The sequence below is a fragment of the Coregonus clupeaformis genome, chromosome 24 (genome assembly GCF_020615455.1).
Source record: "Coregonus clupeaformis isolate EN_2021a chromosome 24, ASM2061545v1, whole genome shotgun sequence".
Lineage (NCBI taxonomy): Eukaryota > Metazoa > Chordata > Actinopteri > Salmoniformes > Salmonidae > Coregonus > Coregonus clupeaformis.
Genome location: NC_059215.1, coordinates 51,200,070 through 51,219,547, shown reverse-complemented (window position 1 = coordinate 51,219,547; position 19,478 = coordinate 51,200,070). Strand labels below are relative to the sequence as shown.

Here is a 19,478-nt window from a genome sequence, read left to right as displayed (position 1 = left end):
CAAGCCAATGCCTCCACGCTTTCAGAGCCTGGACAACAGCTAACAGCTCCCGGTCCCCCACATCATAGTTGCGCTCCGCCGCGCTGAGCTTCTTCGAAAAGAAACCACAGGGGCGGAGCTTTGGTGGCGTACCCGAGCACTGAGACAGTATAGCTCCTATCCCAGCCTCGGACGCGTCCACCTCTACTATGAATGCCAAGGAGGGATCCGGATGAGCCAGCACAGGGGCAGAGGTAAACAGGGCCTTCGGGTGACCAAAAGCCCTGTCCGCCTCAGCTGACCACCGCAGTCGCACCGGTCCCCCCTTCAGCAAGGAGGTAATGGGAGCCACTACCTGACCAAAGCCCCGGATAAACCTCCAGTAGTAGTTGGCAAACCCTAAGAATCGCTGCACCTCCTTTCGGCATGGCCGAAATACGGTCATTCTCCATCTCCACCCCTAACGCGGACAAGCAGTACCCTAGGAAGGAGACGGACTGTTGAAAGAACAGACATTTCTCCGCCTTGACGTACAGGTCATGTTCCAACAGTCGACCAAGCACCTTGCACACCAGGGACACATGCTCGGCTCGTGTAGCGGAGTATATGAGAATGTCATCTATATACACCACTACACCCTGTCCGTGCAGGTCCCTGAAAATCGAATCGACAAAGGATTGGAAGACTGATGGAGTATTCATCAACCTGTACGGCATGACAAGGTACTCCTAGTGCCCAGATCTGGTACTAAATGCCGTCTTCCACTCATCCCCCTCCCGGATACGCACCAGGTTGTACGCGCTCCTGAGATTCAATTTGGTGAAGAAGCGCGCCCCGTGCAATGACTCCGTCACACTAGCAATGAGAGGTAGTGGATAACTGTACTTAACAGTGATCTGATTGAGACCACGTTAGTCAATGCACGGGCGTAAACCTCCATCCTTCTTCACAAAAAATAAACTTGAGGAGGCAGGTGAAGTGGAAGGCTGAATGTATCCCTGTCCCAGAGATTCGGAGACATATGCTTCCATAGCCGCCGTCTCTTCCTGTGACAGAGGATACACGTGACTCCGGGGAAGTGCAGCGCCTACCCAGAGATTTATCGCACAATCCCCCTGTCGATGGGGTGGTAATTGAGTCGCCTTCTTTTTACAGAAGGCGAGAGCCAAATCGGCATATTCGGGAGGAATGTGCACATTGGAGACCTGGTTTGGATTTTCCACCGTAGTTGCACCTATGGAAACACCTACACACCTCCCCGAGCACTGTCTTGACCATCCCTTGAGAGCCCTGTGTTGCCATGAAATAGTGGGGTAATGAGAGGTTAACCAGGGAAGCCCCAACACCACTGGAAATGCAGGAGAATCAATCAGAAAGAGACTAATTATCTCCTCATGACCCTCCTGCGTTTTCATCCAGAGTGGAGCTGGGACCTCCCTAATCAGGCCTGACCCTAAAGGGCGACTATCTAAGGCATGTACAGGGAAGGGCACATCAACAGGAACAATGGGAATCCCTAATCTACGGGCAAATCAATAAAGTTCCCAGCTGCGCCTGAATCTACGAGCGCCTTATGCTGGGAATGCAGGGAAAACTCAGGAAATTCTATGTCAATACACATGTGCGCAACAGGGAGCTCTGGGTGAGTCGGGTGCCTACTCACTTGGGATGGTCCACCAGTGCTCTGCCTGCTGCCTCGACTCCCTGAGGAACCTCCCCAGCACCGACCAGCAGTGTGTCCTCTGCGGCCACAGTTGGTGCAGGAAACGGCCCCCCTTCCGGTCTCCCTTAGAGCAGAACCTCTGAGCTCCATCGGTGTAGGGTCGGAGGTGCTGGGGGATGGAATGGACGGACCCCGATCCGGACGTCCGCGGGTGGCCAACAGGTTATCCAGCCGTATCGATAAATCCACCAGCTGGTCCTGGTTAAGGGTGGTGTCCCTGCAGGCCAGCTCCCGACGAACGTCCTCCCGTAGGCTGCATCGGTAGTGGTCAATCAGGGCCCTCTCATTCCATCCTGCGCTGGCTGCCAGGGTCCTGAAGTCCAGTGCGAAGTCCTGAGCACTCCTCTTCCCCTGTCTGAGGTAGAACAGACGTTTCCCCGCCGCTCTCCCCTCCGGTGGATGATCAAATTAAATCTTCATAGCGCACCGACGCCACATCTATTCCTCCCCACTCGGCGTTGGCCCACTCGAGCGCTCTCCCGACAGACAGGAGATGAGGGTGGACACGCTCTCGTATCCCGAGGGAGCCGGGTGGATGGTCGCCAGGTAGAGCTCCACCTGGAGCAGAAACCCCTGGCACCCGGCAGCTGTTCCATCATATGCCCTCGGGAGCGAGAGCCGAATCCCACTGGACCCAGGTGACGAAGGGGTGGACAGCGGTGTGGGTTGCAGTGTAGTTGAAGGAGGTGTAGGAAAACCCCCTCTCTCCCATCGCTCCATAGTGTTCAACACGCGATCCATGGCTGTGCCGAGAGTCTGTATCATGGTTGCTTGCTGCTGGACGCGTTCCTCCACTGATCCGGAAGGAATGAATGTACCTGCTGACTCCATTTGAGGTGCGTGTTTCTGTCAGGCGTCAGTGTGTAGCGGTAGGACGGAGTCAGGCGCAGGACACCGAGCTAGTAAACAACGTACTTTACTCGTGAAAATAAATGAACATAATCTCCACGCAGGGAGGACAAATCCCGCTCACCAGTCACTGACCCCAAACATAGAACAAACACACACACAACACAGTGGGAGCCAGAGGGTTAAATAGGGAACAAATCATGAACATAATGGGAACCAGGTGTGTACAATAAAGACAAAACAAGTAGAACACAGAAACATAAATCGGTGGCAGCTAGTACTCCGGTGACGGCGAACGCCGAAGCCTGCCCGAGCAAGGAGGAGGGGCAGCCTCGGCTGAATTCGTGACAGTGGTACAGTGGGGGAAAAAAGTATTTAGTCAGCCACCAATTGTGCAAGTTCTGCCACTTAAAAAGATGAGAGAGGCCTGTAATTTTCATCATAGGTACACGTCAACTATGACAGACAAATTGAGAAAATAAATCCAGAAAATCACATTGTAGGATTTTTAATGAATTTATTTGCAAATTATGGTGGAAAATAAGTATTTGGTCACCTACAAACAAGCAAGATTTCTGGCTCTCACAGACCTGTAACTTCTTCTTTAAGAGGCTCCTCTGTCCTCCACTCGTTACCTGTATTAATGGCACCTGTTTGAACTTGTTATCAGTATAAAAGACACCTGTCCACAACCTCAAACAGTCACACTCCAAACTCCACTATGGCGAAGACCAAAGAGCTGTCAAAGGACACCAGAAACAAAATTGTAGACCTGCACCAGGCTGGGAAGACTGAATCTGCAATAGGTAAGCAGCTTGGTTTGAAGAAATCAACTGTGGGAGCAATTATTAGGAAATGGAAGACATACAAGACCACTGATAATCTCCCCTCGATCTGGGGCTCCACGCAAGATCTCACCCCGTGGGGTCAAAATGATCACAAGAACGGTGAGCAAAAATCCCAGAACCACACAGGGGGACCTAGTGAATGACCTGCAGAGAGCTGGGACCAAAGTAACAAAGCCTACCATCAGTAACACACTACGCCGCCAGGGACTCAAATCCTGCAGTGCCAGATGTGTCCCTCTGCTTAAGCCAGTACATGTCCAGGCCCGTCTGAAGTTTGCTAGAGTGCATTTGGATGATCCAGAAGAGGATTGGGAGAATGTCATATGGTCAGATGAAACCAAAATAGAACTTTTTGGTAAAAACTCAACTCGTCGTGTTTGGAGGACAAAGAATGCTGAGTTGCATCCAAAGAACACCATACCTACTGTGAAGCATGGGGGTGGAAACATCATGCTTTGGGGCTGTTTTTCTGCAAAGGGACCAGGACGACTGATCCGTGTAAAGGAAAGAATGAATGGGGCCATGTATCGTGAGATTTTGAGTGAAAACCTCCTTCCATCAGCAAGGGCATTGAAGATGAAACGTGGCTGGGTCTTTCAGCATGACAATGATCCCAAACACACCGCCCGGGCAACGAAGGAGTGGCTTCGTAAGAAGCATTTCAAGGTCCTGGAGTGGCCTAGCCAGTCTCCAGATCTCAACCCCATAGAAAATCTTTGGAGGGAGTTGAAAGTCTGTGTTGCCCAGCGACAGCCCCAAAACATCACTGCTCTAGAGGAGATCTGCATGGAGGAATGGGCCAAAATACCAGCAACAGTGTGTGAAAACCTTGTGAAGACTTACAGAAAACGTTTGACCTGTGTCATTGTCAACTTTTGTTATTGACCAAATACTTATTTTCCACCATAATTTGCAAATAAATTCATTAAAAATCCTACAATGTGATTTTCTGGATTTTTTTTCTCTCATTTTGTCTGTCATAGTTGACGTGTACCTATGATGAAAAGTACAGGCCTCTCTCATCTTTTTAAGTGGGAGAACTTGCACAATTGGTGGCTGACTAAATACTTTTTTTCCCCACTATACCACAAACCCCCGAGGTGCCTTATTGCTATTATAAACTGGTTACCAACGTAATTAGAACAGTGAAAAGTATTATTTTTTGTCAAACCCATGGTATATGGTCTGATATACCACGGCTTTCAGCCAATCAGCATTCGAGGGCTCGAACCACCCAGTTTATAATGAGGTATAATGAGTTGTTTTAAGCGTGTTTAAGCCCTTATAATGTTTTATTATCACTCATAATATGATATTTTAAGTGTGGTTATTTTTCTACAGACTCAAATAGGCTGATAACTCAGGATCATTATAAGATGATAGTAATATATTAGAAGGGGTTCATAGGTACAGTATTATTATTTTTTTTGTTATTCATTGAGTGATAAAAGCGGTTAGTCAGGAGTATTTGAGGATAAGGCAGGGTGTCTGTCATACACTGTATCTGTTGCTGTATGGAGATGTCTCAATGGCTAGTAGGAAGAGGAGGAAGTGAGGTCATCAGGAATGTATTTTTAGTGAAAGCAAAGAAGTCCCTTGTTTGGGGAGGGGGGTTGCCACAATTGGGAATTTGTTCCGAAATACTAGATCCCCTCATTACGGAATCCCAAGGGGGTTTGCCTGGACTTTTTTCTATTACAGTTTTTATTTTATTTTTGAAACTGCAAATTCAATCCAGACTCTGTTTGTTAACCTTATTGGTTTATCTCTTTAAATATGTGAGCATGGTCACTGTATTTCAGAATCAAATGATTGTACAAGTAGTTATTGTCTTTTCCTTCGGATGCTTCTGGTTCTTCAAAGACGGATATGAATATGCATTAAGGTGGATGTTGTTTATTAATGAATGTGCTAAACAATTGTGTTTCTAGGTTAGGAAACCACTCTAGATATTTATCTCTTCCCCCTGTTATTTTGTGGACGACCTCACACACTGACTGTAGCATACTATCATTTATTTACTGTATAAGCCTTTTACCGCTGTGCTCCAAAAGCCCAATACAAACATAGGTGTGCTCGCTGTATTAGACATGTATTTCACACTAACCAGTGATGGATACACTCACTAGACAGGATGATACAGAATAGAACTCGCCTAACTGGCAGAGCATTTTTCTCATTGACTATTGATTGGCAGATGCCAGATTCAGATGAATTATAAACAATACAAATTCTAAGTATAAAAATGTAAAGTTAGAGAAATTAGTTCATTGACCTACATTCGCCAGCTTTTGCTATTGCATTTCTCCCTATACTGACCTTACTGTACTGCAGAGTAGAGGCTATGCTAGCTTGTCTCCTCACAGACCTCATCAAAACACACAGCTCACAACAACAGACAATGCTTAATCTCCCTCTAAACGGAGCTCGCTAGCTGGCTTACTGATCCGGCCTTGTCAGGCTTGTTGTGTGAGCCTTCAGTTGAGAACTCTTCTCGGCCCTGAGAGTGTGAACAGACCCGCTCTGTGTGGGAGAAGGAGAGGGAGGGGGGGTTGAAAGCCCGGATGCACTCAGGCGGAGATTGCTCCGGGCTCTCCAGCGGTCCCCTGCACCACCTCCGCCTATTCCCCCGCTCAGCATCGATCCATGTCGTGTTTTCCCAGCAGCCTCCGCTGTGTACCACTGCCTCTCCGGGGACGAGTTCGGTTACCACTAGTGCTAGCGTTGCTACCCCCCGTGCCTGGCGACATCAGGAGGAGATGTCATAGAGAGAGAGAGAGATAGAGAGGGAGATCACTGTACCATAAAATATATGTTCTTAAAGTTCAAGGCAATCCCTCCATTTGTCTGTTGCTACACATCAGTGCTGCCGGCAGAGGAGGAGAGGCATCAATCAGAGGGAGAGAGAGAAACAGGGGGAATTAAATAGCCACAAAAAAAAGAGAGAGGGCAACACTGACAGCTGTAGCAACCGTGCTACAGGGAGGAGAGAGGGAGGAGAGAGAGAGGGAGGAGGGAGGGAGGGAGGGAGGGAGGGAGGAGGGGAGGCAGGCAGGCAGTCAGAGAGAGAGAGGGAGGAAATAATTAAATAAATTGCCAGGAGAAGAAGAGAGGCATCGAGGAGAGAGGGCGAGAGAGGAGGGGATGTAGCTACGTTTCCTTCCCGGCCCAACGTAAATACCAGCCAGGATAATGTGCTGAAGGAGCCAGAAAGAAAAGGAGGAAGGACACCGGTGAGCAATATCTCCATCCATCCCTCCATCCCTCTATCCATCTATCCATCTATCCATCCATCTCTCCACCACGGAAAATAGATTTGACGGCAGTGTCATTCTCTGGGTTTTAGCCTGGATGTAATCTCTGTGTGTGTGTGTGTGTGTGTGTACGTGCTCTGCGCTCTGCCTCCATAACTGCTGTGTGTATAGCTACTAGCTAGCTCATCCTCTCATGTGTTGTAGACAGACAGACAGACAGGCAGGCAGTGACTGTGTCTATACACTGTGGATGCATGCTTCCTGCTAGCCTTGATCGCTATCTGCTAGCGGCTTCTTCTGGCTTGTTTCCTGCAATAACATTACAGTCTGGGCTCTGGCCTGGTGTCTTGTTGGCAGTCCCCTTGAAAGGGTCTGGACCTGTTAGAGAGTGCAGCACTGTGTGTGTGTGTGTTAGTGTGTGTGTGTGTGTGTGTGTGTGTGTGTGTGTGTGTGAGAGAGAGGCTGTGTGTGCGGTGATGGAGTGTGTGTATGTGCCGGCAGTGGGTGTGTGCCTACCTGGCTGTGCTAGTCAGTGCTGCTGGGAAGAGGCGAGAGCGCTCTCATCACCACACCATCCGCCAGCCGAGGCACAAAGGAACCACGACTCCCAGATTAGGGCTCTTTGTAACCCAGCCGACGGCTCTTCAAAGGAGGACTAAATGCATCCTATAAAGGATGACGGTACGTGAGAAATGTTACCGTTTGATAAGAAAAAAGCAGCCCTATCCAGATTGGTTGTTGTGTTTTTTGTGTTGTGCTTAACACCACCACCACGAAGCAACCTGTTTGTAATGCCTGTTCTGACTGGACTCAAGGTCTATGGGTACCTATGTGATTTTGTCATCTCTGGTAGAAAAGAGATTTGCTATTATGACTGCTACTCTTGAGGAGGCGGGGGGGGCAGAGCTCGGAGGGTGTGATTTATGTCATTGCGTATTGTTCTGTGTAAAGGGGGAGGGGGTGAATCAACCCCCCAAAATAGACTCCCTATCTGTAATTCTCCCCTCTTCCTCCCATAACAAGATAATTAGCCCAGGCACTAATAACGATTCTCATCGGCTAGTTAAGTGCATCCAGCACCCAAATAACGGGGCTTTGGTCAAAAGGGGGGTTGGGCGTGGGTGGGGGTTAGTGTTGGCAAAATGTTTGTTTTTGCTCCGGGGGGAGTGTCGGTGTGTGTGTCATGTAGCAGATGTAGCTAATAACAAGACTCTCCTTTCTCCAATCTTCTCTCTCTCTCTCTCTCTCTCGCTCTCTCTCCGCTGATTATTGCGTTGCTCAAAACAAAAGGAGCATTGTTGTGGATTGTCAGGCAGAAAAAGTATACTTTTATAGTGCGTTTTTGTGTGTCTCTGAGTTGAAATGGTCTCTATCTCTCTCTCTACTCTGAGGGGTTTAGCTTTGACTAGTAGGGGAGAAGGCAGGTGATCTATGTGTGCCTTAATGTGTAATATCTATTTATTATGTGGTGTATATGTACAGTATGTATATATCTGTATAAAATACATATAGGTATGTAAGCTAGATGTATATATGTATAAAATACATATAGGTATGTAAGCTAGATGTATATATGTATAAAATACATATAGGTATGTAAGCTAGATGTATATCTGTATAGAATACACATACTGTAGGTGTTGGACAGGACAGGGTCGTTATGTAGGTGTTGGCCAGGACAGGGTCGTTATGTAGGTGTTGGACAGGACATAGGGTTGTATATAGGTGTTGGACAGGACAGGGTCGTTATGTAGGTGTTGGACAGGGTCGTTATGTAGGTGTTGGACAGGACATAGGGTTGTATATAGGTGTTGGACAGGACATAGGGTTGTATATAGGTGTTGGAGAGGACATAGGGTCGGTATTTAGGTGTTGGAGAGGACATAGGGTCGGTATATAGGTGTTGGAGAGGACATAGGGTCGGTATATAGATGTTGGAGAGGACATAGGGTCGGTATAGAGATGTTGGAGAGGACATAGGGTCGTATATAGGTGTTGGAGAGGACATAGGGTCGGTATATAGGTGTTGGAGAGGACATAGGGTCGGTATATAGGTGTTGGAGAGGACATAGGGTCGGTATATAGGTGTTGGAGAGGACATAGGGTTGGTATATAGGTGTTGGAGAGGACATAGGGTCGGTATATAGGTGTTGGAGAGGACATAGGGTCGGTATATAGGTGTTGGAGAGGACATTGGGTCGGTATATAGATGTTGGAGAGGACATTGGGTCGGTATATAGGTGTTGGAGAGGACATAGGGTCGGTATATAGGTGTTGGAGAGGACATAGGGTCGGTATATAGGTGTTGGAGAGGACATAGGGTCAGTATATAGATGTTGGAGAGGACATAGGGTCGGTATATAGGTGTTGGAGAGGACATAGGGTCGGTATATAGGTGTTGGAGAGGACATTGGGTCGGTATATAGGTGTTGGAGAGGACATACAGTGAGGGAAAAAAGTATTTGATCCCCTGCTGATTTTGTACGTTTGCCCACTGACAAAGAAATGATCAGTCTATAATTTTAATGGTAGGTTTATTTGAACAGTGAGAGACAGAATAACAACAAAAAAATCCAGAAAAACGCATATAAAAAATGTTATAAATTGATTTCTATTTTAATGAGGGAAATAAGTATTTGACCCCTCTGCAAAACATGACTTAGTACTTGGTGGCAAAAGCCTTGTTGGCAATCACAGAGGTCAGACGATTCTTGTAGTTGGCCACCAGGTTTGCACACATATCAGGAGGGATTTTGTTCCGCTCCTCTTTGCAGATCTTCTCCAAGTCATTAAGGTTTCGAGGCTGACGTTTGGCAACTCGAACCTTCAGCTCCCTCCACAGATTTTCTATGGGATTAAGGTCTGGAGACTGGCTAGGCCACTCCAGGACCTTAATGTGCTTCTTCTTGAGCCACTCCTTTGTTGCCTTGGCCGTGTGTTTTGGGTCACTGTCATGCTGGAATACCCATCCATGACCCATTTTCAATGCCCTGGCTTAGGGAAGGAGGTTCTCACCCAAGATTTGACGGTACATGGCCCCGTCCATCGTACCTTTTATGCGGTGAAGTTGTCCTGTCCCCTTAGCAGAAAAACACACCCATAGCATAATGTTTCAACCACCATGTTTGACGGTGGGGATGGTGTTCTTGGGGTCATAGGCAGCATTCCTCCTCCTCCAAACACGGCGAGTTGAGTTGATGCCAAAGAGCTCCATTTTGGTCTCATCTGACCACAACACTTTCACCCAGTTCTCCTCTGAATCATTCAGATGTTCATTGGCAAACTTCAGACGGGCATGTATATGTGCTTTCTTGAGCAGGGGGATCTTGCGGGCGCTGCAGGATTTCAGTCCTTCACGGCGTAGTGTGTTACCAATTGTTTTCTTGGTGACTATGGTCCCAGCTGCCTTGAGATCATTGACAAGATCCTCCCGTGTAGTTCTGGGCTGATTCCTCACCGTTTTCATGATCATTGCAACTCCAGGAGGTGAGATCTTGCATGGAGCCCCATGCCGAGGGAGATTGACAGGTCTTTTGTGTTTCTTCCATTTGCGAATAATCGCACCAACTGTTGTCACCTTCTCACCAAGCTGCTTGGCGATGGTCTTGTAGCCCATTCCAGCCTTGTGTAGGTCTACAATCTTGTCCCTGCCATCCTTGGAGAGCTCTTTGGTCTTGGCCATGGTGGAGAGTTTGGAATTGATTGATTGATTGCTTCTGTGGACAGGTGTCTTTTATACAGGTAACAAACTGAGATTAGGAGCACTCCCTTTAAGAGTGTGCTCCTAATCTCAGCTCGTTACCTGTATAAAAGACACCTGGGAGCCAGAAATCTTTGTGATTAAGAGGGGGTCAAATACTTATTTCCCTCATTAAAATGCAAATCAATTTATAACATTTTTGACATGCGTTTTTCTGGATTTTGTTGTTGTTATTCTGTCTCTCACTCTTTAAATAAACCTACCATTAAAATGATAGACTGATCATTTCTTTGTCAGTGGGCAAACGTACAAAATCAGCAGGGGATCAAATACTTTTTTCCCTCACTGTAGGGTCGGTATATAGATGTTGGAGAGGACATAGGGTCGGTATATAGATGTTGGAGAGGGCATAGGGTCGGTATATAGATGTTGGAGAGGACATAGGGTCGGTATATAGGTGTTGGAGAGGACATAGGGTCGGTATATAGGTGTTGGAGAGGACATAGGGTCGGTATATAGATGTTGGAGAGGACATACGGTCGGTATATAGGTGTTGGAGAGGACATAGGGTCGGTATATAGGTGTTGGAGAGGACATAGGGTCGGTATATAGGTGTTGGAGAGGACATAGGGTCGGTATATAGGTGTTGGAGAGGACATAGGGTCGGTATATAGGTGTTGGAGAGGACATTGGGTCGGTATATAGGTGTTGGAGAGGACATAGGGTCGGTATATAGATGTTGGAGAGGACATAGGGTCGGTATATAGGTGTTGGAGAGGACATAGGGTCGGTATACAGCTGTTGGAGAGGACATAGGGTCGGTATATAGGTGTTGGAGATGACATAGGGTCGGTATATAGGTGTTGGAGAGGACATAGGGTTGGTATATAGGTGTTGGAGAGGACATAGGGTCGGTATATAGGTGTTGGAGAGGACATGAGTGATGAGGCATTTTGGTCCAACTCTTCCTTGGCTTGCTTATGACTGCTGGTGATAGAATATCGAGGTACAGCCGGCCAATCGTGTCTGTTTTTAGACACAGTATCCATGTTCTAGAGTCCATCCACTGTATAGATCTCTGAGCTATTTTAGTATTTATGTGTCTATGCATGTTGTTTATTGGTCTATCATATGAGGTTACATTAGCCTCTCGATGTAGCTTCCGGTAGTGCGATGTAGCTTCCGGTAGTGCGATGTAGCTTACAGTAGAGCGATGTAGCTTGCTTACGGTGGTGCGATGTAGCTTGCTTACGGTAGTGCGATGTAGCTTGCTTACGGCGGTGCGATGTAGCTTGCTTACGGCAGTGCGATGTAGCTTGCTTACGGCAGTGCGATGTAGCTTACAGCAGTGCGATGTAGTGCGATGTAGCTTACGGTAGCGCAATGTAGCTTACAGCAGTGCGATGTAGCTTACTTACAGTAGTGTGATGTAGCTTACTTACAGTAGTGTGATGTAGCTTGCTTACAGTAGTGCGATGTAGCTTACTTACAGTAGTGCGATTGTAGCTTACGGTAGTGCGATGTAACTTGCTTACAACAGTGCGATGTCGCTTACGGTAGTGCGATGTAACTTACAGTAGTGTGATGTAGCTTACAGTAGTGCGATGTAGCTTATGGTACTGTGATGTAGCTTACGGTAGTGCAATGTAGCTTACGGTAGTGCGATGTAGCTTGCTTACAGTAGTGTGATGTAGTTTACGGTAGTGCGATGTAGCTTACGGTAGTGCGATGTAGCTTACGGTAGTGCGATGTAGCTTACAGCAGTGCGATGTAGCTTACAACAGTGTGATGTAGCTTACGGTAGTGCGATATAACTTACGGTAGTGCGATGTAGCTTACAGTAGTGCGATGTAGCTTACGGTAGTGCGATGTAGCTTACTTACAGCAGTGCGATGTAGCTTACTTACAGTAGTGGGATGTAGCTTACGGTAGTGCGATGTAGCTTACTTACAGTAGTGCGATGTAGCTTACGGTATTGTGATGTAGCTTACGGTAGTGTGATGTAGCTTACGGTAGTGCGATGTAGCTTACGGTAGTGCACTGTCTATGAAAGGCGTTTTATGTATGACACAGCCCTTACACAGTACTCTAGCTGCTGATGTGCTACTTTATACACACAAAGTACACATAAAGTACACACAAAGTACACATAAAGTACCCATAGGCGTAATGGATCCACATTAGCTGTCACGCATGTTGAGGACAGGTGTCACGTTAATGACACGCACGTTTTTACGAGGCTGCGCATGGCAACCAACCGTGGATACTCTTAACCCACATCGAGTTACATAAGCGACTAAACTGTCAATTGTAATATTGTGTTATTTTTATTTACGGCCTCCGTCAGTCTCAGACCACCATTTTCTGATATGAAAGGGTTTTGGTGCACTGCTACTGAGTGATATTTAATGGTCTTTGCCAAGGAGATTACCATCAATAATGTCCATAACCGTTTTCAGGAGAATATGATATCAATGCGGTATAATGTGCTTCCCCAAACATCTGCTTCTAGTCTATTTTTGGTAAAGAGCTGTTTCCTAGGTCTATGAGTTTTAGGCTAATATTAGTGCATTTTGTTCATCCACTGTATAGATCTCTGAGCTATTTTAGTATTTATGTGGTTGTGCATGTTGTTTATTGGTCTATCATATGAGGTTACATTAGCCTCTCGATGTTGCTTACAGTAGTGTGATGTAGCTTACAGTAGTGCGACGTAGCTTACGGTAGTGCGATGTAGCTTACAGTAGTGTGATGTAGCTTACGGTAGTGTGATGTAGCTTACAGTAGTGTGATGTAGCTTACAGTAGTGCGATGTAGTTTACGGTAGTGTGATGTAGCTTACTTTATGTTCGGATCATATTTTTGTTTGTTATTTGTCAAAGCCTTTTGGAAGTCTCAGACTGTGTATAATGACTATATTGGTCTGAATACATACTGTTATGTTTTGGTTTCACTTCACTATCCAATGATTTGTTCTAGCTCTACATTGAAACACTGTATAGGCTAGATTATATGAAATATATTTATATACATTTTGCTATGACATTTATGTTATAGGAATTAGGCTATGTAGCATTACTAAATATGCTTCTAAACTGTTATAGCTGACATTCTTTCCAAAATGACTCCCAGTCAACAGTTTACCGCATTAGATATGGAGCGGAAGCAATATGTAAAGGAGGTTTGACAAGAACATTGTTAGCAGACCTTTAAAGAGAGAAAATGGTAGCTGTGTGTGAGTCAGTGGAGGAATGAGCGGCACTCCCACACTGGCACTGTGTTCTCTTCACCTCTCCCTCTCCCACACTGGCACTGTGCTCTCTTCACCTCTCCCTCTCCCACACTGGCACTGTCCACCTTCACCTCTCCCACACTGGCACTGTCCACCTTCACCTCTCCCACACTGGCACTGTCCACCTTCACCTCTCCCACACTGGCACTGTCCACCTTCACCTCTCCCACACTGGCACTGTCCACCTTCACCTCTCCCACACTGGCACTGTCCACCTTCACCTCTCCCACACTGGCACTGTCCACCTTCACCTCTCCCACACTGGCACTGTCCACCTTCACCTCTCCTACACTGGCACTGTGCTCTCTTCACCTCTCCCACACTGGCACTGTCCACCTTCACCTCTCCCACACTGGCACTGTCCACCTTCACCTCTCCCACACTGGCACTGTCCACCTTCACCTCTCCCACACTGGCACTGTGCTCTCTTCACCTCTCCCTCTCCCACGCCCATCACCCTCATTGCTGCACAATGAAGTGACTCAGAAACTGGATCAAGAGCAGAGACTGCCCTGAGCAGCAGAGACTGCCCTGAGCAGTCTCTGCCCTGAGCAGCAGATACTGCCCTGAGCAGCAGAGACTGCCCTGAGCAGCAGAGACTGCCCTGAGCAGCAGAGACTGCCCTGAGCAGCAGAGACTGCCCTGAGCAGCAGAGACTGCCCTGAGCAGCAGAGACTGCCCTGAAAAGCAGAGACTGCCTTGAGCAGCAGGGGACGTGTAATAGACCACCATTTCAGAATAGACAGGCGGAAACACACACACAGACACACACACACAGACACACACACAGACACACACACACCACATGTTGGGCCTTCACACATCTGAGAGTTCAGAAAGATGAGCTGCTAAGTGGTGAGCTGGTCTTAAACACACTGAGAGCATTTGAAACAGCAATAGATTTGGTTAAGCAGGAATCTATAATTTACACCATCCCCCAAAGAACCTTGAATATTAATGGACCTTTACATCTGGCGGGGAGTCGCCCAACCTTTACATCTGGGGGGGGGAGTCGCCCAACCTTTACATCTGGGGGGGAGTAGCCCAACCTTTACATCTGGGGGGGAGTAGCCCAACCTTTACATCTGGGGGGAGTAGCCCAACCTTTACATCTGGGGGGGAGTAGCCCAACCTTTACATCTGGGGGGAGTAGCCCAACCTTTACATCTGGGGGGGAGTAGCCCAACCTTTACATCTGGGGGGAGTAGCCCAACCTTTACATCTGGGGGGAGTAGCCCAACCTTTACATCTGGTGGGGAGTAGCCCAACCTTTACATCTGGGGGGGAGTAGCCCAACCTTTACATCTGGGGGGGAGTAGCCCAACCTTTACATCTGGGGGGGAGTAGCCCAACCTTTACATCTGGGGGGGAGTAGCCCAACCTTTACATCTGGGGGGGAGGAGCCCAACCTTTACATCTGGGGGGAGGAGCCCAACCTTTACATCTGGGGGAGGAGCCCAACCTTTACATCTGGGGGGGAGGAGCCCAACCTTTACATCTGGGGGGGAGTAGCCCAACCTTTACATCTGGGGGGGAGTAGCCCAACCTTTACATCTGGGGGGGAGGAGCCCAACCTTTACATCTGGGGGGGAGGAGCCCAACCTTTACATCTGGGGGGAGAGTAGCCCAACCTTTACATCTGGGGGGGAGGAGCCCAACCTTTACATCTGGGGGGAGTAGTATGATCACCTAGCTCTGCCACCCAACAAGGAGAAAATTACAAGGCACAGGAACGATTCAGATTTGAATGTCTCAGGTTTAAGATGAGGCGTGTGAACTCTCTCTTCCAAGAGCCAGGAGCAAAGTAGGGCAACCCATAGATAGATATGTATTTTACAGGCATTATACTACTTCATTATACTACTACATTATACTACTACATTATACTACTATACTAATGACATAAGGACGGTATACTACTACTTTATACTACTACATTATACTACTACATTATACTACTATACTAAAGACAGTATAAGGACAGTATACTACTACATTATACTACTATACTAAAGACAGTATAAGGACAGTATACTACATTATATGGATTTGGAATTGGAATTTCAGTTAACTTCGTGACTTGACTGAATTGGAAAAGAATTGCCCCCAACCCTGGTACATGCGTACGTATTAGCAAGGTGGTTGTAAAGTCTCTGCAGAAGCTGTACTGCTACTGATAACCAGTCTGGCCAATTACCAGGCTAATAACATCATAATCATCTTCTCCATCAGTTCTCCTCACCGAGCACATTGTTTCATATGATTCCCCCTTTAAAGGTGCACTATGCAGAAATCACTCCTCCATTTCCTCTAATAGTTCGCCTGATTTTAAGTTTATGTGTGTAACGTATACTCCCCCTCTGGCCTCTAGGTCACCAGGCTGCTCTTTATTACGCACACCTGTCACCATCGTTACGCGCACCAGCGCCTCATCAGACTCACCTGGACTCCATCACCTTCCTGATTCCCTCCCCTATATATCTCACTCCCTTTGGTTCCTTCCCCAGGCGTTATTGATTCTGTTACTCTGTTCCTGTCTGGACGCTACTCTTGTTTTGTTCCATGTTTTATTTATCATTAAATGCACTCCCTGTCCTTGCTTCCCGACTCCCAGCGTACATTGTTACAATGTGACAAGCAAGTATAGTGTAGAGAATCGTTGTACCATCTAAACTGCTGTGAAATATATTTTCCATCATCAAAAATATTGTATTTTCAGATGTTTGAAGCTGGTGTACCAAACCAAAAGTAAAAGATGCAAAAATGACACTTAAAAACGAGAAGCATGGAAATAGCACAGATCTACCGCTTCTTGGACTTTCTCTCAATCAGAATGACAGATCTATAACTCACATTTCTATGTGAATTTTGTCAGGTCGCCCAAAAATGTACATATTGCAGCTTTAATAAACACTTGGTAATTGACTCCATTTCTCTGTGGAGGTCAGCCCCCTCGCTGCCCATTCTCTCCTCCCTATAGCACAGCTTGATTATTACGCCGCAAGAACAGAGGAGAGGAGAAACCACACCCATCCTTAAACATATAGAGACACACACACACACACACACCCTCTATTCTCCCCAAATGGGGGGTCTAGGGGGGCAGGTGCATGAGAGGCTTGACTAGGGACTTTTTCTCTGACAGTGGGGGAGGGGTGGGTACCACAAGGCCATGCCTTCATCCAATCTAATTACCACTACGTGGCTAGCTTGTAGCTACCATTCATTCACATATACTAATTTAGCAAATGCATGCACCTACAGCCAGAGCCCTTTACATGTTCAACCACCTACAGCCAGAGCCCTTTACATGTTCAACCACCTACAGCCAGAGGCCTTTACATGTTAAAGCACCTACAGCCAGAGCCCTTTACATGTTCAACCACCTACAGCCAGAACCCTTTACATGTTAAACCACCTACAGCCAGAGCCCTTTACATGTTCAACCACCTACAGCCAGAGCCCTTTACATGTTCAACCACCTACAGCCAGAGCCCTTTACATGTTCAACCACCTACAGCCAGAGCCCTTTACATGTTCAACCACCTACAGCCAGAGCCCTTTACATGTTCAACCACCTACAGCCAGAGCCCTTTACATGTTAAACCACCTACAGCCAGAGCCCTTTACATGTTAAACTCCCTACAGCCAGAACCCTTTACATGTTAAACCACGGTCCATTAAGTGGGTCTAATGGTAGGAAATAAACAAACAGTGTATAGAGCTTTGAAAATGGTGAGTCACACGTTTTTAAGGGGTTCAGCAGTATGAAGGACTTTGCTGTTCATCATATTACATTGAACTCCTACACGCTACCCACTTCTCAAATTTGGCTTGATTGGCTTGATTAAATGGAATTGGCCCTTGATTGAATGCAGATGCCATGGATGACGTTTCACTGCAAGGCCACCTATTTCTCTCTGCTCTCAACTCTCAACACTCTTTTTGATGGTTCCTATCAAAAACAGAGAGGGGTCTATTGAATACTAATAATATTACCTTTGACCTTGTGTTATTTCGGCCTAATCTGCTATATCGTTGAAAACGGTCTGAAACAGGCTTATAATCAGCCTACCGTGCTTCTCACTGTCACTCCACACTCCATAGGCATGCCTGTCTGCCTGTCTGCGTTTTCTCTCTGGGGACTACATTTTGATCATTGCCTTCGCTTCACAGGGCAGATTTCCACCCTCTTGAGTCACAGATATGCGTTGTCATGCTATCCAGAGGATATAGTTGTAGTTGTCATGCTATCCAGAGGATATAGTTGTAGTTGTCATGCTATCCAGAGGATATAGTTGTAGTTGTCATGCTATCCAGAGGATATAGTTGTAGTTGTCATGCTATCCAGAGGATATAGTTGTAGTTGTCATGCTATCCAGAGGATATAGTTGTAGTTGTCATGCTATCCAGAGGATATAGTTGTAGTTGTCATGCTATCAAGAGGATATAGTTATAGTTGTCATGCTATCCAGAGGATATAGTTGTCATGCTATCCAGAGGATATAGTTGTAGTTGTCATGCTATCCAGAGGATATAGTTGTAGTTGTCATGCTATCCAGAGGATATAGTTGTAGTTGTCATGCTATCCAGAGGATATAGTTGTCATGCTATCCAGAGGATATAGTTGTCATGCTATCCAGAGGATATAGTTGTCATGCTATCCAGAGGATGTAGTTGTCATGCTATCCAGAGGATATAGTTGTCATGCTATCCAGAGGATATAGTTGTCATGCTATCCAGAGGATATAGTTGTAGTTGTCATGCTATCCAGAGGATATAGTTGTAGTTGTCATGCTATCCAGAGGATGTAGTTGTCATGCTATCCAGAGGATGTAGTTGTCATGCTATCCAGAGGATATAGTTGTCATGCTATCCAGAGGATATAGTTGTCATGCTATCCAGAGGATATAGTTGTCATGCTATCCAGAGGATATAGTTGTCATGCTATCCAGAGGATATAGTTGTCATGCTATCCAGAGGATATAGTTGTAGTTGTCATGCTATCCAGAGGATATAGTTGTCATGCTATCCAGAGGATATAGTTGTAGTTGTCATGCTATTCAGAGGATATAGTTGTAGTTGTCATGCTATCCAGAGGATATAGTTGTCATGCTATCCAGAGGATATAGTTGTAGTTGTCATGCTATCCAGAGGATATATTTGTAGTTGTCATGCTATCCAGAGGATATAGTTATAGTTGTCATGCTATCCAGAGGATATAGTTATAGTTGTCATGCTATCCAGAGGATATAGTTGTAGTTGTCATGCTATCCAGAGGATATAGTTGTCATGCTATTCAGAGGATATAGTTGTAGTTGTCATGCTATCCAGAGGATATAGTTGTAGTTGTCATGCTATCCAGAGGATATAGTTATAGTTGTCATGCTATCCAGAGGATATAGTTGTAGTTGTCATGCTATCCAGAGGATATAGTTGTAGTTGACATGCTATCCAGAGGATATAGTTATAGTTGTCATGCTATTCAGAGGATATAGTTGTAGTTGTCATGCTATCCAGAGGATATAGTTGTCATGCTATCCAGAGGATATAGTTATAGTTTTCATGCTATCCAGAGGATATAGTTGTAGTTGTCATGCTATCCAGAGGATATAGTTGTCATGCTATCCAGAGGATATAGTTGTCATGCTATCCAGAGGATATAGTTGTCATGCTATCCAGAGGATATAGTTATAGTTGTCATGCTATCCAGAGGATATAGATATCATGCTATCCAGAGGATATAGCTATAGTTGTCATGCTATTCAGAGGATATAGTTGTAGTTGTCATGCTATCCAGAGGATATAGATATCATGCTATCCAGAGGATATA

General features: G+C 46.2%; 1 protein-coding gene across 3 annotated transcripts in view; it reads left to right on the top strand.

Annotated features, from left to right (window-relative positions):
* LOC121537681 (protein kinase C zeta type) overlaps positions 1 to 19,478 on the top strand; it is a 156,193-nt gene that overhangs the window by 35,316 nt on the left and 101,399 nt on the right. Inside the window, exon 1 of one of the 3 annotated variants that reach the window (XM_045207306.1) lies at positions 7,171 to 7,334. The exons of the other annotated variants lie outside the window; for them this stretch is intronic. Within the exon in view, the coding sequence (XP_045063241.1) occupies positions 7,313 to 7,334 (22 nt within the window). The 5' untranslated portion in view covers positions 7,171 to 7,312. Of the gene's footprint in view, positions 1 to 7,170; positions 7,335 to 19,478 lie in introns of those variants that run through there. 3 annotated transcript variants of the gene reach the window in all.